This window comes from Sturnira hondurensis, unplaced genomic scaffold (genome assembly GCF_014824575.4).
Source record: "Sturnira hondurensis isolate 20B ecotype Veracruz unplaced genomic scaffold, ASM1482457v3 Scaffold0001918, whole genome shotgun sequence".
NCBI classification, from domain to species: Eukaryota; Metazoa; Chordata; class Mammalia; order Chiroptera; family Phyllostomidae; genus Sturnira; species Sturnira hondurensis.
The window spans coordinates 1,473,616-1,495,683 of record NW_028074549.1 but is presented as its reverse complement, the minus strand read 5'-3'; the positions used below and the strand labels follow the sequence as shown (position 1 = coordinate 1,495,683).

Sequence of the window (22,068 nt, the reverse complement as noted above, 5' to 3'; positions counted from 1 at the left end):
GTCTGGTTGTACCTGTTACATTGAGGGGCAGAGCCTTAGGTGTTCACCAGGGCGGGGCAATCATGTCACCGGGTTGTGACACTGTATGTGGGGGCAGGGTCAGAGAGGGAATAATGGTGCTTGCTCTGGTCTCTCTCAGATTTTGGTCCTCTCTGCTGCTCCCCGCAAGCAAATTGGGCTCCTCTGGTGCTGATTCCCTGGTGGGTGGGCTTGTGTATGTTCTAGGATCCGGTGGGTTTTTCCAATGAACTCTCCTGTGAGGCTGGGAGCCTCTCTGGACACCTCAATCCCTGCAAGTTTTTTCAATCGGTGCTTTTAGGCTTTATTTCTCATCACTGGGCCCCTACATTGTTAGGTCTGTCTCACTGTCCATTTTTTGCCTGTTTTATCTGCACTCAACTGTGTGTCTGAAGTCAGCCAATTGCCTTGCGCTGACTGGGTTTGCTTGTTTCCTCACTGGGACCCTCACTGGGTTTGCTTGTTTCCTCCCCACGCCTGGATCTGCCAACCACCACCTTTTCCTGCCAGGACCCCTCCCTGCTGGCTGCCGACTCTGCCCCTCTTACCAGTTTGGATGAATGGTTCATTTTTGATGAACTTTGGTACAGTTCAATTTTCTGTCTGTTCTGATTGTGTTTTTGTTTCTAAATCTTTGTTGTCCTTAAATTTGGTTGTGTGTGGAGGTATAGTGTTTCCACCTATGCCTCCACCTTGGCCAGAAGTCTTGACAATATGATTTTTAAACTTACTTGGAAGATTAAAGGGCCAAAAATATCCAATATTTCTCTGAAGAAAATAAATGGAGTTTTCTGAGGAAGTGTTGTAATAAATCAGTAATATACAATTTAAAGCCCAGAAACAGACTCATGTATATATGGAAATTTGATTTATGAGAAAGGTGACATTGAAGATCAATGAGAAAATAGTGCTAGGATAATTGAGTATCCAAATGGAAGAAAAATCAGACCACTACCTCACATCATACACAAAAATAAATTCTACATGAAGGATGCAAATGTAAAAGGACAACCTAATGACTAGTAGAGAAAATGTGAAAGGATATCTTTGTAACTTTGTGTAGGAAACATTCTTTAAAAGATACTGAGTTATAAAACCCAGTAATGAAAATAATTGTTGTTTGACATATTAAAATAAATAATTGTATACTGAAAGACATATAAAGTAAGTGAAAAAACAAGTGGCAAATAGGGAGAGGACATTTATCATATGTACACCCAACTGAGAATAAATATCCATAATATATAAAGAATTCTTAAAAATGAATAAAGAAATAAAAAACAACAATGTAGAAAAGTGATTAATGGGTATTTCATAGAGAGGACACAGGTGTGACCAACCAATATATGACAAGATGTTCAACTAAAGTAAAAATGAGGTGGGTGGTAAACACACAATGCAATATACAGATGACATATTATACAATTGTACACTTGAAACCCATATAATTTTATTAACCAATGTCACCCCAATAAATTTAATTTTAAAAATTGGAAAGTCAAAATCATGATACCCTTTTATGCAAATCAAATTGGCAAACATTAAAAGCTTGATGATAACAAGAATTAGTGGGGATATAGAGTTGTGTAATAAATTGGTCTAATCTCTTTGTATAACTTTTCAGCATTGTCTGGTAAATTGATAATAACAACGTAAAAATTCTACTCTTAAGTATAGTCTCTAAAGAAATGCTTTTATGAGAACATAAGGAAATAGATACCAAAATCTTTATAGCAGCAGCACTGTTTACAATAACATAAAGTTGGAGATGGCGAAAAAGTCTCTAAGCTCAAATATGGATAAATTGTGGTATATAGCTACAATGAAATACTATACAGTAGTAAAAATTAATGAACCAGACCCATACCCTTCAACACTAAAGATTCTTCACATCACTTCTTTACAAAATAATGTACTTTAATAACATTCAGCTTTTGCTTTCAAAAAGTAGTTTTTATGTCTTATTTGTCAGTATTTCAAATTGTGATAACAGAATGAGTTGGTGATAGAAACTGGGCTGAGTCATAGGGAGGCAGGATCTTCATTTTGAGTCGTGACTTCGATACTTATAAAATAAAATATAATGCACTGGGTGCAAATCTACAATGTCAGGTACTTCTCAGATAGTCTAGGGGCCACTTGCTATCTCCTCCTACCCTCTCATAATCACAGTTCCAATTCTTAAAGTCTTTATGTGTTTGGTAAGAAGCTGTCAACCAATATTTGTTGGTGCCAATTCAATGTCAGCAGAAATCCCCATTTTTGAGGTGTGATGAAGAAGGAAACTTTATTCAGTGCAAACAGCCCAAATGCAATACAGCACTGCTGTGGAACAGCACAGCTCAATATTGTTACAGCTCAATTATAAAGCAGTAAGGCTACTGGGTGTTTCACTCAGCTGGGGAAATCCAGTCTTCCATCTTTGGTGGAAAAGGAAAGTACACTCTGAGTCAGAGGGGAGCTGCCCCTGTCCCTGGGGGACTTCAAATGAGAACTTCTAATCCTTGAAATTTGAGTGTCCCAAAAAAGCACTGTCCTGATTGGTCAGTGCAAATACTAATACGGATATAGCTGCCCAGCTCCTATTCTTTGGGGGAAATTCTCAGTCCTATTGGATGAAATAACAATTCCAGAAACTCCTTTATAAGGGCTGGCTCAGATGGTAGGAACACAGTACAGGCAGGCAGTTAGTGTAGTCATCTCTTTGAAGTGCCATTGCCATTGCAAGAGAGGCCCCTGTTTAGAAATGGTTGCTGGGCTCTGCTACTAAATTTGTGCCCAGTTGGCCACCGGGAGTCTTTCTTGGTAAATATATTCTTTTTCGGGATGTTAACAGCTCCCTGGATCTCCTAGTTCCTATATCTTTCCCTTCAGAGATTTTCTACGGCCTTGACCATGACAGATAAGGTAGGTTTCCATTTCTATTCCTAATCTGACCCAAACTCAAGTCTGAGCAGGCCTCATTAAATCTACGGCAACCTGGGACTTCAGGTCGACATACTCCCCCAGCCTTTCTTAGGCAAAACCAAGGAAGACAGCCAAATACCAAGACAGCCAAAAACCGACCCCAGATGATTTATTGTAGAGAGTATACTACCCAACCAGTCGCCCGCGGGGAGGGCAGCCCTCACCACTGTGTTCCGCCCTGCTATGGCGTCACACAAGCGCCCGGAAGTGGCAGTCGGACTGCTTATGTCATCTGGCTGAGACCAGTTGGCTTTTGTATACAGCATCTGGGCGGAGGGGGAGGTGGAGCATCTGGGTCCAAGATCATGCCTAATAGCGAGAGGTTTTTTGGGCTGCAGGGACCTCTAGGCTTGGGATGAAAGAAGCAGGGCAGATGCAAGATCTGGAGAGCGCGGGACCCGGGCGGTCAGTCAGCACCCAGACTGACAGCATGATCGGTGAGTGCTTCAGACTGCTCCCACCACCACAGTGTTTTGCTGTATCCTATTTTTCTGCAGCCCGTTCAATTCCAGGTTCCCTGCCTTCTCCTTCGCTGGCATTTCTACCCCTGGATGTCTCATGTCCTCCAGGGCGCCTCCGTGTTTCATTCAGCCGGATTCCCTAGTCTGGGTGCACCAGCTTTTGAAATCGCGTGCTCACCGCCCCCCGCCCCGCCCCACTTTACTTTTCTTCCCTGAACCTATAGCTGGCATCTCGGAGAATGATGAGCCTGGAAATTCCCCGAGCCTGAAAATTCCCCAAGCCGTGCTTTTGACTTGATTTCCAAATAATTGTGGCGAGCAAGTGTTTCGCCACGTAGTCTTTCCTATAAGCCAGGCTTTGATTTCCGCTCCTGTGGTCTGATCCAGGCCTTAAGAACTGGAAGCGCCCAGCCACCTGTAGGACCACTAGTCCCACAGGTGACCCTGGCACTGAGAAATAACAGGGAACCAACACAGGTGACTATGCTATTCACTCAACTTTTGTTAGTGTATATTCAATCCAAACGTGTACTAACCTAGTAATAACAACATCACACAAGAGAATTGGGAGTTAAGGAACCTGAATCCCAGAGTCTCAGCCCAGGCCTGGGGAGAGGGCACAGGGGAAACACCACAGTAGGCTGGGGAGCCATCTGTGGCTTACAAGGCAGAATTTCCAGGACCAAGTGGGCCGCACAGCAGTCAGGGGATCAGCACGGTGTGGGACAGCACCTTGGTGTGTGGAGCTCAGCTGTCTCCATGGTCTTCTGAAGTCCACCCCAATTATACCTGTAAACACGGCACTTAAACTGGGAGATTCCATGGCTCCCGGCCAGTAGCTCCCAGCGCTCTGTGATTAGGTGTGCCCGTGTCTTGGGTGTGCTGCCCTGACAGGCATTTAGCAGTGTGCCTGGCTGACTTAGATAGTTTCCTTCTTGAGTTAAATGTCATGGTTGGTTGGCATAAGTGATGCCATCTTATTTTGTATACTTTATTCTATCTTGACCCAACCAACCCCATTGTATTGGTCCTGCTGTCCACAGCCACACATCACACTTTCCTATATTTCAGCTGCTTTACCCTCAGAGGTAACTGCATTTGCAGCACTATACGGTAACCACTGTCATTGCTGCAACACCACAGTCCAAAGAAAAGCCAGCCAAAGAACATATATGCATAGCCCATGGTCACAGACAACAATGTAGTGAAGGTTAGGGTGAGGTGGAAGGGGGTGGGTGGAGAGGGGAAAAGGGGAGGGGAAATGGAGTACATCTGTAATAGTGTCAACAATTTTTAAAAAAGAAAGAAAAACTTCTCCATGATGGCAAGATGCAAAGACCTTTCATAACTTCCTTGGATTGTTCCCATAGTGAGTATCTTTTTGTTCCCCGAGCTCTGTGAGGGCTGGAGAAAGAGGTCTTAACTTTGGAAAGTGCCAGAGGAGGTCAGTACAAGTTTCCTGATAAAAAAGCATTTTTATCGATTCTCTTGTCCTTTTATCCTTCTTCTCTTCTTCCTGCTAAAGCAGCTGAGCTAAAAGCTGCAGCACCCAAGTGGCATTGAGCTTAGTTCCTATTTAAGTCATTAGCAACATTTTAAAGTGTCTGCCTTCTCTTTTGTAGGACAAATACCAAGGCTTTCTAAAGTTAACCTTTTCACTCTGCTCAGTCTCTGGATGGAGCTCTTCCCAGAAGTAGAAGCCCAAAGACAAAAATCTCAGGTATATTTTTTTCTTAGATAATTCTAACCATTTAGAAAAGCTATGGTCTAAATTTTTATTTTATTGCTCCTGTTTATGTCAAAAATGAACTAAAAAACCTTACAATTTGCAAAATATCTGTACAGTTGAGTGTGATATTTGTAACTCGTGGCTGAAATAGCTAATCTTTCCAATCTAAAAATAGAATAGTTACCGTCTCTGATTGTGCTATGTTTATCAGATATTAATGCTATTTATATGTTGATTAGGCCAGTTAGATTATTACCTATACCACATAATTTATCACTGAGTTGTATACTGTTTGCATTTCATCTGGGTGGTTTTTCCCTTCTCTCACCAAACTGTAAATTACTTGAAAATAGAGACCATGACTTATTTTACCTGGTATAATAACCCTTAGCATATACTGTTGTAATAGTAATCTAAGAATGCAATTATTTCATGTAAATAGTCTCTTTTCTTTTCTTATTTGGATCTCAAAAGAGATGATCAAAACAGGTTAGGATATACTGGAAGAATAATAATAAAAACCAATGTAGTAGAAGTATAGTCAGTCTATATCTCTTCTTTCTCCTGCCCTTAATATGGCAGGGTGCTGTGTTCTCATCATTTTCCTCCATGTATGGAATATCATGGTTCTCACCATTTTTGTTTGATAGATTTGGAAGTTTAGAATGTTGTCATTAATTTTTAGGGGGCCAGAGTCATTATGGAAAATAGTATAGATTAGGTTAAGCATTTAAGACATCTTTGAAAACGGGAAAAGGGGGAAGAGTTACCTGTGTCTTCTCACCACTCTAACAAAATCACTTTTAACATTTTGGTGTTTCCCTTCGATCTTTTTTAAGCACAAGAGTTTTTTCCTTTTATAAAATTGTACTTGTATTCTGCATATGCTTATTGAAGTTTTCAACTTGCCAATAATGCTATGGAAAGGTTTTTTTTTTCAGGTTTTCCACAGAAAAACTTTGTAAATCCTTAAATTCTCACATTGTGAGGCCATTTGTAATCATCTTATTTTTTTTTCATTTTTCATTTTTTACTGTGGATGAATTTGTGTGCTTGGCACTGGATATACAAAAAGAAAAGACATAGTCTTTCCTTTCTAATGGGGACAAAAACAAAGCATTTAAATAAATAAGATACAATTAGATGGTGGAGTCAATTACAAAATGCAAGCAGAAATGCTACCAAGATTGAAGACTGAGGGGCAGTTTCTAAATGTGGAAATGAGAGAAGGATTCACAGGGTAGGTTGCATTTTCACTGACACATGAAGAATGAGTTTGTATTTACTGTTTGTACACACAGACCCAATGAAAAACCCTGAGACTGAAAATCTATGTCTGGAAGTGGAGAGCCGGGAAAGAGTGTAGAAAGAGGCTGGCCACCTTAGTATGGTAATTAATAGAGTTTATTAAGGGAAGCTTATATACAGGGTGTGTCTTGGATGACTACAGTACAAATGGCCCATTGCTACGTGGCAGGTGACAGAGAATTATATACGGTAAAGGAGTGGATAGTCATAGGTATAAGCACATGAATGCTACCAGGTACGTGAACGTCAGGCAGCCTGTAAGGGGGATTTTCAGAAAATAACATCCAACTGACCCAGGTCCTGGCTGTAGGACACCGTGGTTGTGTCATAGAATAGTCTTTCCTGTACATATGTGAAGCCAAGGGACTCCAAATGGAAAATCTTGGAGGAGTGAGAATTTGTGGTTCAAAAGTCAGAAAGTGAAGTTGGGTGGAGGTGTTACCAGCATTGGGGTTACTTGGGTTTCACAAGCTAGAAATTGAAAGGAAACTACAGAGAAATTTCCAGACATTTTATTAAGCTTATTCTTGAGGACAAGGGAAGCAGCACAAAGGAAAGTAAGGTTCTCCGAATTGACTGAAGGTGGAGAGTGCTGGCTTTGCTTGGCTGCTTTTATAAGCTGGGGACAAAACAGGCTTGTCCCCAAGGGTTGGGTGACTTCCTTTTTCAACTGAGTTCCTGGTAATTATGTCCATACCTGCCCATTTGAGGACAAGATGGTGTACTGCTCATTACCACCACCCTAGGAAAGTTGTACATTGGTCAAACTTTGATCAGCTGTGCTTTCAGGTCAGTAATTTAAGGAGGCATTTAGAGGGAGATAAAAAACAGCTACTACTGCATTTTGATGAGGGAGTGGAGGAGTAAAGTTCATCCCAAGTTTTTGCTGACTACCTCATCTTAACTTGGCTTCCCTGGCCACTGGGTATTCTTCATTCCTGGCCCAATCCCTATGCTGTCTCAGTTCCATTTTAATTTTTTAAGGTAACTCCATACAGGCTTCCACAGTGGCAGCACCAATCTGCATTTCCACCAATAGTGCACAAAGGTTCCCTTTTTTCCATGTCCTCACCAATGCTTGTTGTTTGTTGATTTTATTATGAGAGCCTTTCTGACAGGTATGAGGTGATTTCTCATTGTGGTTTTAATTTGCTTTTCTTTGATGATTAGTGACATTGAGCATCTTTTCATGTCTATTGGCCATTTGTGTGTCCTCTTTGGAGAAGTGTCTATACAGTTCCTTTGCCCATTTTTAATTTAGATTGTGTTTTTTGTGTGTTGGGTTTTGTAAGTTTTTTTTATACAGTTTTGATATATAACTCCTTTTCAGATGTACTGAAGAATGTGTTCTTCCATTCAGTGGATTGTCATTTCATTTTGATGGTTTCCTTTTGCTGTACAAAGACTTTTAAGTTTGATGTAGTCCCATTTGCTTTTATTTTTTGTTTGTTTCCCTCACCTGAGGAGATATAGCAGAAAAAATACCATTACAAGAAATGTCTGAGATTTTACCACTTGTTTTCTTCTAGGATTTTCATGGTTTCCAGTATAACATTAAAGTCTTTCATCCATTTTGAGTTCATTACTGTGTGTAGTGAAAGAAGGTGGTTTAGTATCATTTTTTGCATGTATCTATCCAATAAATAGTGTTTGGAAAATTGGACAGATATGTGCTATTAAGGAATAGGTTTATATCTGGGCTCTCTGTTGTGTTCCATTGATCTATATGTCTGTTTGTATGCCAGTACCATACTGTTTTAATTACTATGGCCTTAGTATAGTTTGATATTAGGTAGCGTGTGTCCTCTAATTCTGTTAATCTTTTTCAAAATTGCAGTTAGTATGCAGAGCTTTTTGTGATTCTATATACATTTTTGGAATATTTGTTTTAGTTCAGTGAAATATGTTATTGGTATCTTGATAGGAATTACATTGAATCTGTAGGTTGCTTGGGGTGGCAGGGACATTTCCATGATGTTAATTCTTCCTAACCATAAATAATGTGTGTGTTTCTACTTGTTTGTATTTTCTTCAGTTTCTCTTTAGTCTCTTACAATTTTCTGAATACAAGTCGTTTACATCCTTGATTAAATTTAGTCCTAGGTATTTTATTATTTTGAAATAATTGTGAATGAGATTGTTTTCTCAGATTCCCTTTCTGATAGTTTATTATTGGCATATAAAAGTGCAACTGAATTCTGTATATTTATTTAGTATCTGGTTACTTTACTGAATTCATTTATCGGTGCTAGTAGTTTTTTAGTGGAATATTTAGGGCTCTCTACATACAGTATCATGTCATCTGCAAATAATGACAGTTTTACTTCTTCCTATCCATTTGGGTGCCTTTTATTTCTTCTTGTCTTATCATTGGGCTATGACTTCTGGTACTATGTTGAGTAAGATTAGTGAAAGTAGATACCCCTGCATGGTTCCCAATCTGAAGGGGAAAACTTGTGGTTTTTGTCCCTTGATTATGATGTTGGCTATAGGTTTGTCATATATGGCCTTTATTACATTAAGGATTGTTCCCTGTAATCCCATTTTGCTGAGAATTTTTGTCATAAATGGGTATTGGATTTTATCAAATGCTTTTTCTGCTTCTATTGATATGATTGTGTGGTTTTTATCTTTCATTTTGTTTATGTGGTGTACTATGTTTGCTGATTTGCAGATACTGTATCAACCTTGCATCCTTGGAATAAATCCCACTTAATCTTGGTGTATAATCTTTTTAATGTATTAAAAAGATTCAGTTTGCTAATATTTTGTTGAGGATTTCAGCATCTATATTCATCAGAGATATTGACCTATAATTTTCTTTCATTGTAGTTTCTTTACCTGGTTTTGGAATTAGGATAATGCTGGTCTCATAAAATGAGCTTAGGAGTCTTCTCTTGAATTTTTGGGAGTAGTTTGAAAAGGATGGGTCTTAGTTCTTCTTGTAATATTTGGTAAACTTCACCTATGAAACCATCTGATCCAGGGCTATTGTTTGTTGGGAGTTTATTATTATTATTACTACTTCAATTTCATAGGTATAATCTGTCTATTCACATTCTCGGATTCTTCCTGATTTAGTTTTGGAAGATTGTATATTTCTAGGAATTTATCCATTTCGTCCAGATTGTCCAACTTGTTTGTATATAGTTGTTTATAATATTTTCTTTTAATCCTTTCTGTTTCTTTGGTATTAATTGTTATTTCTCCACTTTCATTGCTAATTTTACTTGTTTAGGGTCTCTTTCCTTTTATCTTCATGAGTCAGTTTAAAGTTTTGTCAATCTTGTTTATCTTTTCAAAGAATCAGCTGTTGTATTCATTTATCTTTTGTATTGTTTTATTAGATGCTATTTTGTTTATTTCTGTTCTTATTTTTATTATTTTCTTTCTTCTACTCACTTTGAGGTTTGTTTCTTGAGGTTTTCCAAGTTCCTTTAAAAGTTAGATCATTTATTTTTTATTTTTAAAAAGATTTTATTTATTTATTATTAGAGAGAGGGGAAGGGATGGAGAAAGAGAGGAAGAGAAACCCCATGTATAAGAGAAACATCGATTGGTTGCCTCTTATACATCCACAACAGGTGAGCTGGCCCATAAAGAAGGCATGTGCCCTGACTGGGAATCAGATTGGCATCCTTTTGGTTTGCAGGATGACAGTCAATCCACTGAGCCACACTAGTCAGGGCAAGTTAGATGGTTTGTTTGAGATTTTTCATGTTTCTTGAGATAGGCCTGTAATGCTATGCATTTCTCACAAATTTTGAGTTGTTACGTTTTCATTTTCATTTGTTTCAAGGTTTTTTTTGACTTCTTCCTTGATGTCATTGTTAACCCATCCATTGGTTAGTAACATGTTATTTAGCTTCCTTGACTTGATGTGTTTTTCACGTTTTCTTTTTGTTAAATTGCTTTCTAGTTTCATAGCAATATGGTCAGAAAGATGCTTGATATGGTTTCAATATTCTTAAATTTATTGAGACTTGTTTTGTATTCTAATATGGTTTATCCTAGAAAAGGTTCCATGTACACTTGAAAAGAATATATTCTGCTACTTTGAGGAGAAATGCTCTGAAGATATCAATTAAATCCACTTGCTTTAGTGCATCAGTTAAGGCCACTCTCTCCTTGCTGATTTTCTGCCTGTAAGATCCATCCATTGATGTCAGTGGAGTGTTAAAATCCTCTACTATGATTGTGTTTTTGTCAGTCTCTCCCTTTATGTCCATCAAGATTTGCTTTACATATTTAGGTGCCCCTATGTTGGATGCATTCATGTTAACTAGAGTTATATCTTCTTGTTGGATTGCTCCCTTTATCATTATATAGTGTCCCTCCTTGTCTCTCACTACAGCTTTTGTTGTAAAGTCTGTTTTCTCAGATATAAGTATTGTTACCCCAGCTTTTTTTTCCTTTTCATTTGCCTGAGATATCTTTTTTATTCCTTTACTTTTAGGCTGTGTGTATCTTTTATTCTGAGGTGGGTTTCCTGAAGAGTATATATAATGTATGGGTCTTATTTTCTTATCCATTCAGCTACATCTTTTGATTGGAACATTTGAACCATTACATTAAAAATAATTATCGGTAGATATGTGTTTTATTGTCATTTTATTTTTTAACTATGTTCCTTTGTTTCCCCTCCTCTTCCTCTTTCCCCTTCTTTTTCCACAATGAAGCCCTTTAACATTTGCTGTAATACTGGTTTTGTGGTAACAAACTCTTTTAGTTTTTTTTTTCTTGTCTGGGAAGTTCTCTATTGCTCCTTCAATTATAAATGATAGCTTACTGTGTAAAGTAGCCTTTGTTATAGGTCCTCGCCTTTCATGAATTTAAATATTTCATGCTAACTCCTTCTGGCCTGAAATGTTTCTGTTGAGAAATCAGCTGACAGTCTAGGGCAACTCCTTTGTAGGTAACTCACTGTTTTTCTCTTGTGGCTTTTTAAGATTCTTTCCTTGTCTTTAACCTTTGCCATTTTAGTTATGATGTGTCTTATTGTGAGCCTCTTTGAGTCCATCTTATTTGGGACTCTCAGTGCTTCCTGGACCTGTGTATCTTTTTATTTCTCCAGGTTAGTTAAGTTTTTAGTCATTATTTCTTCAAATAGGTTTTTGATTTCTTGCTCTCTCTCTTCTCCTTCTGGTATCCCTATATTCTGGATGTTGGTTCACTTCATGTTTTCCCACAGGTCCCTTAAACAATCCTCATATTTTTAAATTCTTTTTTTCTTTTTGCTGCTTTTATTGGGCTTTTTTTCCTGCCTTGATCTCCAAATTGTTTATTTGATCCTCTTCTTCTTCTGACCTACTGTTTATTCCTTCCAGTGTATTCTTCATTTTAAATATTGCATTCTTCATTTCTCACTGGTCTTTTTTTAATGGTTTCTTTGTCCTTTTTTATGCCGTTGAACATTCTTATACTCATTACTTTGAACTCTATATCTGATAAATTGCATGCTCCATTTCATTTATCTCTTTTTCTGGATAATTCCCCTATTCTTTAATTTGGGGACTGTATTTATTTCCCCATTTTGCCTGCCTGTTTGTGTTTGTTTTTGTATAGGTAGATCTGCTATGACTACCGGTCTTGGAAGGGTGGCCTTATGCTCTAGATGTCCTGTGGTACCAATGGTGCAGTGTCCCTTATCACCTCAGCTGGGTGCTCTAAGAATGTTGCCTGTGCATGTATGTTATATGGGCCCTCTTGTTGTAATTTGAGTCTTGATTACTATTGGCCCATTCTTGTGTGAGATTATTTTTTAATCTGGCTATATGAGGCTCAACCCCCAATACAGTGTGCAAGCTGTTGTGCAGGTGCTGATCACACAAAGTGGAGTTTGCCTCAGCATGGTTTGGTGCCTGTTGAAATCACCCTGTGGATATGCTGCTTGTGCAGCTTATTAGATCCTGCTGCTTTTGTCTGAAGTTGGCCACTGGGCGTGTTGAGTTTGGGCTTCTTCAGAGGAACTCTGTTGCAGGTCTATGTCAGACGCTGCCTGTGATTGAACCTGTTTTAAGGTCTCAGTGATCTACAGTGTGTGGCTCCCTCTACTGGGCCTGGTTGCCTATGGAAAGGACCAAGCTGCTCCCCAAGGCCAACTTTTACCAACACCAGGCCTGGAGGTGTGTCAGCAAAAGTCTCAATGCACCCAGAGATCTGCCTCTGCCTGTAGGCTGCCTGTGAAGCTTAGTCCCTGAAAGAGCCTCCAGCTGTATTGCTCATCAGGGCTGAAGCTCCTGGGGATGCAGCCAGAGGGATCCTGACAGGTGGGGCTTTTCTTCCCCCTAGGCTGATGTTGTGTGGAGGGGAGTGCTCTGCCCAAGAAAGATGGCTTTTAGAGTATGGAGGTATGATTCATCACAGGGATCCTGGTGGCTGACTCCTCAGCTCTCTGCCCAGAGCCACCAAGCCCACATTCTCTTCACTTGGCTCTATTCCACTGTCTTCCCTCTGCCAGAGCCCAGGGTAAGTGACTGAAAATGAAATTTTGTGTGTTGGCCCTTTAAGAGTGTAGGTGCATCTCTAGCCTCTCTCCCTACTAGATAGAAACCCTGCTGCTTTTCATAGCTGAATATTATGTGGTCACCTTTCCTGGTTCTGGTGCTCTAGGCTGAGGAGCCTGGTTTGAGGGTTAGGTGCCATACTTCTCAGGGGAGAGCCCTACTGCCTCTGATAATATCTCTGTAGAACTTCAGCCGCTGATTGTAGAAACCAAGCCAGTCCACTTGCAACTCCATACTTCCTACCAGTCTTGATGTGGCTTCTTCTGTCAGTCAGTCCTTGGTTATAAGACTTTTCTTCAGCTAGTCTCCAGTTGATTCATGGTAATTTTTCTATAATTTAGTTGTAATTCTTGTTTGGTCCTGGGAGGAGGTTAGTGTAGCTTCTACCTACTCTGCTGTCATCTTTAAAGGTATACCTTATTTTATGAGCTCATTTCTTTTTAGCACTGAATAGATTCCATTGTCTAGATGTACTATAGTTTATTTATTCATTCACCTACTGAAGTAAATGTTGGTTACTTCTAAGTTATGGCAAACATGAATGAAGCTGCTATAAACATTTGTGTGCAGATTTTGTGTGGACATCAGTTTTCATCTCCTTTGGGTAAGTATGAAAGTGTGATTACTGGATTGTATGTTAAAAGTATGCATAGTTTTGTTAGAAACTCCCATGCTGTCCCTAATGTAGCTGTAACATTTTGCATTCTCACCAGCAAAGAATGAGAATTCTTGTTGCTCTTCACCCTCCCCAGCACTTGGTGTTGTCAGAATTCTGGATTTTGCCGTTCTAATAGGCATGTATTGACATCTTATTGTTTTAATTTGCATTTCTCTGATGACATATGGTATGGTGCATCCTTTCATTTGCCATCTGTATATCTTTTTGGTGAGTTATCTTTTAAGGTCTTTGGCCCATATTTTACTCAGATTGTTTGTTTAATTGCCAAATTTCAAGAGTTCTTTGTATATTTTGGATAATATTTTTTCATCAGGTGTGTCTTGCTAATATTTTTTCTCAGCTTATAGATTGTCTTCTCATACTCTTTTCATTGTCTTTTGCAGTACTGTTTTTAACTTGAATGAAGTCCATCTTATTATTGATTTCTTTCATGGATCATTCCTCTGATGTTATATGTAAAAAGTCATGGTCATATTCAAGATTATCTAGATTTTCTTTTATGTTATCTTCTGAAGTTTTATAGTTTTGCATTTCACATTTAGGTCTGTGATCCATTTTCAGTTAATTTTTGTGAAGGGTTTAAATCTACATGTACATAGGGAATTCACTTTTTATGATAAAATGATATCTCTTGGAATAGTTTTCATTTCCATTTTCTATGTGAAATATTTGTAAATAGGAAAAATTATTAATAATGCTATGCATTTTTATTCCCTATTTGTCAACCACTAATTACCCCCTTATCCTGACTCTACATATCATTAATAGCTTAGAGAAAATTAATAGTTTTTATTTCTTTCATGGTTTTGAAGTTCTTTATTCTTTTTACTTCTTGATAGCATGATATTATTTTGTGTAAGTAGAAGATTTTCAGGCTCGTGGGGTTTTTTGGTTTGTCTCTGTTTCTTAGCAGATAAAATTTGTTTTTAAGAGACAGATTAGAAGCAAATTATTTATAAATTTAAGACTTTTTAAAAATACATTTGAAAATCTAGGTTTCTTCGTGTGAAGGAAGTAAAAGCTTTGACCTTCTATGTTTTTTCAACTGGTCTAACAATGAAATACATATCAGACAGGTCAATGAGAAGCTGATCAAATTTAATTATATATGTGTATACACACATATGGGAATTCCACATACATGAGAATTTCAGAGACATAGGGAAAATGAGGTATATATAATATTCTCAGCTAAGGATGCCGTAAGACATCTTGGGGTATCAGAAGGGAGGAAGGTCATTCTCAATATTATAAGAGAAAATATTCAGTAATTAGAAGTTTGCCCTGTGGATGGTCCATAAAAAGTAATTTCTCATGATAACTTGTATTATTGTCAAGGCCCCTATTTTAAATTCTTTAAGGGTGAGGTAAAAGTTTCTCATGAGCCCTCAGGGTCTTGATTGCCTTCAGCTCAAAATAATTTACATGTCAAAGTGACGTATCTTGGGGAGGCCTGTTCTGAACCCTTCATAGAGATTGAGTACTAATTTTGAAGGAACCCTTTAATATCAAGATTTGATCTCATTTTAGTTTTTTATATTGAATATATAGTAGTATAATATATGTATATGTGTGTGTGTGTGTGTGTGTGTGTGTGTATGTGTTCTTATTGTTTTAATGATTGCATAAGTATATATTGTGTGACTGTACCATATCTGTTCTCTTATTCCTGGACATTTAAATTGTAATATATACCAGCCTTAGTGTATTATTAACTAACAACCACTCCTAAATACAGTAGTACCCCTTCGTCCATGGTATTGCCTTCTGAAATTTCAATTACTCAGAGTCAACCAAAGTTTGGAAATGTTAAATGGAAAATTTCAGGGAAAAAATTACATGCTGTTTTAAGTAGCATGATAAAATTTCATGCCACCCTGCCTGAGCTATCAGTCCATGCTGCATATGTTACCCTCCTATTAGTCACTTAATAGCCATCTCAGTTATCAGATAGACTATTGTAGTATCACAGTGCTTGCATTCAAATAACCCTTATTTTACTTAATAATGCCATATTCACATAATTTTTATTAAAATATATTGTTATAGTTGTTCCATTTTATTAATCTCTTATTGTGTCAAATTTATAAATTGAACTTTAGGAATGTATGTACAGGAAAAAACATAGTAGATATAGGATTTGGTATTATCTGTGGATTCAGGCATCACTGGGGGTATTGTAAGGTATCTCCCATGGATAAAAGGGGGACTACTGTATAACTGAGGTCTGTGATTTTCTGTGTTGCCAAATTAATATACTGTATGGGTGTTCCTTGGGGATTTTTCAGCAAGATAGATATCAAGTATAAAAACTAATAACTTTTAAGAATCCAGTCCAACACTAGATAAATGAGTGGGAGAGAAAGTATTTTTATGAGACTTCTGGGGGAAAAACATAATGAAAAGTTTTGGACTGGAAATCAAGCAGTATTGAAAATGCCTGTCATTTAAAAGTAATTATCTCTCGTAAGGGTTATAGTTTTTTTATTTTAGTTAAGTTAGAGTATTTAAACTACCTAAATATTACTGTAGTATAAGAATTAGGATAACTGTGTTGGTGGGAATGCAGACTGATGCAGCCACTGTGGAAAACAGTATGGAATTTCCTCAAAAAAATAAACATGGAACTACCTTTTGACCCAGCAATTCCACTACTGGGATTATACCCTAATAATCCCGAAACACCAGTTCAAAAGAACCTGTGCACCCCAATGTTCAGAGCAGCACAATTTACAGTAGCCAAGTGCTGGAAGCAACCTAAGTGCCCATCAGTAAATGAATGGATGAAAAAAGTGTGATACATTTACATGATGTAATACTATGCAGCAGAAAGAAAGAAGGAGCTCTCACCCTTTGCAACAGCATGGATGGAAATGAACAACATTATGCTAAGTGAAATAAGTAGGCAGTGAGGGACAAATACCATGTGATCTCACCTGTAAGTGAAACCTATTTGACAAAACAAACAAGGAAGCAAAATATAACCAGAATCATTGAAATTAAGACCAAAGTGACAGTAACCAGAGGGGAGATGGGAGGGGATAATGGGGGGGAGGGGTGAAAGGAGAAGGGTTTTCAGGAACATATATAAAGGACACACGGGAAAAACCAAAGGAGGGTATAGTCAAGGTTGGGAAGTGGGGATGGCTGAGATGGGGGTGCAGTAGTGGGGAGGAAAATGGAGACAACTGTACTTGAACAACAATAGAAAAAAAGGGGGAAAAAGAAGTACAAATACATAGTTAAGAATAACCATAGGTATATAGATGCAGTATAGAAAATGGAGTAACCAAAGAATTTATAACCTATGGACATGAACAATGGTTGGGGGATTGCCTGAGGGAGTGGGGAGTGCTGGATGAAGGAGGAGCAAAAGGGGAAAATCACACGTATAATAGTATAGTCAATAAAATTAAAAAGAGAAACAAAAAATAAATTGATGAATGTGCTTTTCATATATGAGGAACATTTTTTAAAAGTCTTTAGTAGTCTTGGTTTCTGGCTTTCTTTCTGTACCCTCAACAGAAAATCTAAAACTAAAATCATCCCTGCCTGGTGTGGCTCAATGGATTTGACATCATCTTGCAAACCAATACGTCACCAGTTTGAATCCTAGTCAGGGCACAATGCCTGGGTTGCTAAGCAGGTGCCTGTTTGCAGGTGAGTTAAATGCAGCCAGTTGATGTTTCTCTCACTCTTTTTCTCTCCCTCAGGCAAACCCCACACCATTGATCATGTCCATATGTCATATGTATAGATTCCTTGGCTATTCCATTTCCTATACTGTATTTTACTTTCCCATGGCTATTCTGTAACTACTTATGTGTGCTTATTCTTTTAATCTTTATTGTATTTTTTACATTACCTTTTAGCCCCCTTATACCCCTCCTCTCCTAGCAATCACCACACTCTTATTCATGTCCATGAATCCTGTATGTGCCCTGATTTGGGATTGAACCTGCAGCCTTAGTGTATCAGGACAATGCTCTAACCACATGAGCTACTTGACCAGGGCTCTTTTTTTAAAAAAAATTGAGATATAATTCACATAGCATAAAATTCACCATTTTAAAGTATGCAATCTACTGTGTTTTAGTATGATCACAGACCTGAGCACTTACTAAATTGTATCACCACAATACATTTTAGACCATTTCATCACCCACAAAGAAACCCATACCCAATAACAGTTACTCTACACTGCAGTCTCCCCCAGAACCAGGCAACCATGAATTTGCTTTCTGTATCTTTGGATTTGCCTATTCTACGCATTTCATGTATATGCAATGTCAACATTGGACTTTTGTATCTGTATTCCTTACTTTTTTTTATTAACTCTTAAAAATTTACTTCTTTTTCTTTTTTATTGTTATTCAAGTACAGTTGTCTCCATTTTCACTGCACCATTACACCCAACACTACCCATGCCCAACTCCCACCCATGATTTTACCCACTGTGGCTTTGTCCATGTGCCCTTTATACATGTTCCTTGACAAACCTTTCCCTATATTCCCCTATTATTCCTCTCCACACTCCCCTCTGGTTACTGTCAGTTTCTTCTTTATTTCAATGGCTCTAGCTATACTTTGCTTACTTGTTTGTTTTGTTGATTAGGTTCTACCTATAGGTGAGATGATATGTTATTTGTCTTTTACTGCCTGACTTATTTCACTTAGCATAATACTCTCCAGTTCCACCCATGCTGTCCCAAAGGATAAGAGCCCCTTCTTTCTTTCTGCTGCAAAGTATTCCATTGTGTAAATGTACCATACTATTTTGATCCATTCATTTACTGATGGGCATTTAGGTTACTTCCAACATTTGGCTATTGTAAATTGTGCTGCTATGAACATTGGGGTGCATAGGTTCTTTTGAATTGGTGTTTCAGGATGCTTACAGTATAATCCCAGGAGTGTATTTGCTGGGTCAAAAGGAAATTCCATTTTTAGTTTTTTCAGGAAATTCCATATTGTTTTCCACAGTGGCTGCACCAGGCTTCATTCCCAGCAACAGTGCACTAGGGTTCCCTTTTCTCCACAACCTCTCCAACATTTGTTTGTTGCTTTGTTTATGATGGCTATTCTCACTGGTGTGAAGTGGTATCTCATTGTGATTTTTATTTGAATCCCTCTGATGGCTAGCAATACTGAGCATGTTTTCATGTGTCTCTGGACCCTCTGTATGTCCTCCTTGGAGAAGTGTCTGTTCAAGTCTTTTGCCCATTTTTTAAATGGTTTTTTTGTCTTCCTGGAGTGGAGTCCTGTGAGTTCTGTATATATTTTGGAGATCAAACTCTTGTCTAAGGTATCATTGGCAAATATGTTTTCCCATATGATTGGTTCTCTTTTGATTTTAGTAATGTTTTCTTTAGCTGTGCAGAAGCTTTTTATTTTGATGAGATCTCATTTGTATATTATATCCTTTATGTCCCTTGGGCTAGAGGACATGTCCATGAAAATGTTACTGTGTGGAATATCTGAGATTTTCCTGCCTATGTTCTCCTGAAGGACTTTTATGGTTTCATGACTTATATTTAAGTCTTTTATTCACCTTGAGTTTATTTTTGTGTATGTTGTAAATTGGTGATTGAGTTTCATTTTTTTTGCATGTAGCTCTCCCGATCTCCCAATACCATTTGTTGAAGAAATTATTTTTGCTCCATTTTATGCTGCTACCCCCTTTGTGTAATATTAATTGACCATGGAGACCTGGGTTTATTTCTGGGCTCTGTATTCTGTTCCATTGGTTCATGTATCTGTTCTTATGCCAGTATCAGGCTGTTTTGATTACAGTGGCCTGTAATATAGTTTGATATCAAGTACTGTGATCCCTCCTGCTTTGTTCTTCTTTTTCAAAATTGCAGCAGCTATTTGGGGTATTTATGGTTCCATATACATTTTTGAAGTATTTGTTCTATGTCTGTGAAATATGCCATTGGTACTTTAATAGGTATTGCATTGAATCTGTAAATTGCTTTGGGTACTATGGACATTTTGATGATGCTAATTTTTCCAATCCATGAGCATGATATGCTTCCATTTTTGGTGTCTTTGTTAGTTTCTTCAGTGTTGTATAGTTTCCTGAGTACAGGTCTTTTACCTCCTTGGTTAGGTTTATTCCTAGGTATTTTATTTTTCTTGTTGCTATATCAAATGGGATTTTGTTCCTGATTTCTGTTTCTGATATTTCCTTGACAGTATACAAAAAATGCCTTTGATTTCTAAATAATGACTTTGTATCCTGCTGTTTTGCCAAATTCATTTATATGGTCGAGTAGTTTTTTTGTTTGTTTTGTTTTAAGATTTTATTTATCTTTAGAGGGGAAGGGAAGGAGAGAGGGAGAGAAACACCAATGTATGGTTGCCTGTCGTGCACCCCCCGCCGGGTACTTCGTCCTATGCCAGGAACTGGACTGCAACCCAGGCATGTGCCCTAACTGGGAATCGAACCGAGATCCTCTGGTTTGCAGGCCTGCGCTCAATCCACTGAGCTACACCAGCCAGGGCTGGTCGAGTATTTTTTTGATGGAGTCTATAGGATTTTACATTATCATGTCATTTGCAAACAATGACAGTTTTGATTCCTCTTTTCCAATTTGGATGCCTTTTATTTCCTTTTCTTGTTTGATTGATGTGATCAGGAATTCCAATATTATATTGAATAGAAGTGGTGAGAGTGGAGAACCTTGTCTTGTTCCTGAACTTACTGGGAAAGCTCTTAGTTTTACTCATTGACTATGATGTTGGCTATAGGTCTCTTGTATATGGCTTTTATTATGTTTAGGGATGTTTCCTCTACTTTCACTTTGCTGAGTGTTTTTATCATAAATAGGTGCTGTACCTTATCAAGTGCTTTTCCCCCATCTATTGATATAATCAAGTGATTTTTGTCATTTGTTTTGTTTATGTAATGTATTATGTTTATTGATTTGTTAGTATTGTACCATCCCTCCATCCCTGGGAGAAATCCCATTTGATCATGCTGTATGATCTTTTTAAAGTATTGCCATTTGTGTTTTGCCAATATTTCTTTGAGAATTTTAGCGTCTGTGTTCATCAGAAATATTGGCCTAATGTTTTCTTTCTTTGTTATGTGTTTTTCTGGTTTTGGGATTGGGATGATGCTGGGTTCATAAAAAATGCTTGGGAGTTTTCCATCTTCTTGGATTTTTTAGAATAATCTTAGAAGGATAGGGGTTAGTTCTTCCTTAAATGTAGAATTCTCCCGTGAAACCATCAGGTACAGGGCTTTTGTGTGTTGGGAGTTTTTTGATTGTTGCTTCAATTTTGTCTACTGTTATTGATCAGTTCAGGGTTTCTGCTTCTTCATTCAGTTTGGGAGATTATATTTTTCTAGAAATTTGTCCATTTCACCTAGGTTTTCAAATTGCTTGGCATATAGTTCTTCATAGTAATTTCTTTGAGTCCTTTACATTTCTATGATATCAGTTGTAACCTCTCCTCTTTCATTCTGATTGTGTTTATCTGGGTCCTCTCTCTTTTCTCCTTGATAAGTGTGCTTAAAATCTTGTTGATTTTGTTTATTTTTTCAAAGAACCAGCTCCTGGATTTATTGATCCTTAAGATTGTGCTTTTACTCTTGCTGTCATTTAATTCTGCTCTGATTTTGCTTATTTCCTGCCTTCTACTTGCTGTTGGCTGTCTTTGTTGTTAATCCTTGAGTTCTTCTAAGTGTAGGGTTAGGTTGTTTGTTTGGAATGTTTCTATCTTTTTTGAGTAGGCATGTATCACTTTGAACTTCCCTCTCAGGACTGCCTTTGCTGTTTCCCATATGTTTTGTGTTCTTGTGCATTCATTTTCATATGTTCCCAGAAACTTTTTGATTTCTTCCCAAATCTCATTCTTGACCCAATCATTGTTCAATAGCATGCTATTCAATCTCTATAAGTTGAGTGTTTTTGAGTATTTTCCTTGAGGTTGGTTTCTAGTTTCAGTCCCTTGTGGTCAGAGAAAATACTTGATATGATTTCAATTTCTTAAATTTGTTGAGGCTTGTTTTGTGTCCTATCATGTGGTCTATCTTTGAAAATGTTCCATGTGCATTTGAAAAGAATGTATATTTTGTTTCTTTGGGATGAAAGGCTCTCTCTGTATCAGTTAAATTGATTTGATCTAGGACATTCTTTGATGTTGCAATATCTTCGTTGATATTTTTTTGGAAGATCTATCCATTTTTGACTGGGGTGTTGAGATACCCTACTGTAATTGTGTTGCTATCATTATCTTTCTTGAAGTCCTCCAATTTTTTTTATGTATTTGGGTGCTTCTATGTTGGGTGCATATATATTTACAATCTTTATGTCTTGATGGATTCTTCCCTTGAGTATTATGAAGTGACCTTCTTGGGTCTCTTTTTATGGCCCTTTTTTTGAAGTATAT

The 22,068-nt window shown here is 37.7% G+C and overlaps 1 protein-coding gene across 2 annotated transcripts in view; it reads left to right on the top strand.

The window, feature by feature from the left end:
- Positions 1 to 3,212: 3,212 nt before the first annotated feature.
- Positions 3,213 to 22,068, top strand: part of CDADC1 (cytidine and dCMP deaminase domain containing 1) — a 121,946-nt gene continuing 103,090 nt past the window's right edge. Inside the window, exons 1-2 of one of the 2 annotated variants that reach the window (XM_037037891.1) lie at positions 3,213 to 3,422; positions 5,069 to 5,166. In XM_037037891.1, the coding sequence (XP_036893786.1) occupies positions 3,341 to 3,422; positions 5,069 to 5,166 (180 nt within the window). In that variant the 5' untranslated portion in view covers positions 3,213 to 3,340. The remainder of the gene's footprint in view (positions 3,423 to 5,068; positions 5,167 to 22,068) is intronic. The other variant, XM_037037900.1, reaches the window with a different exon arrangement.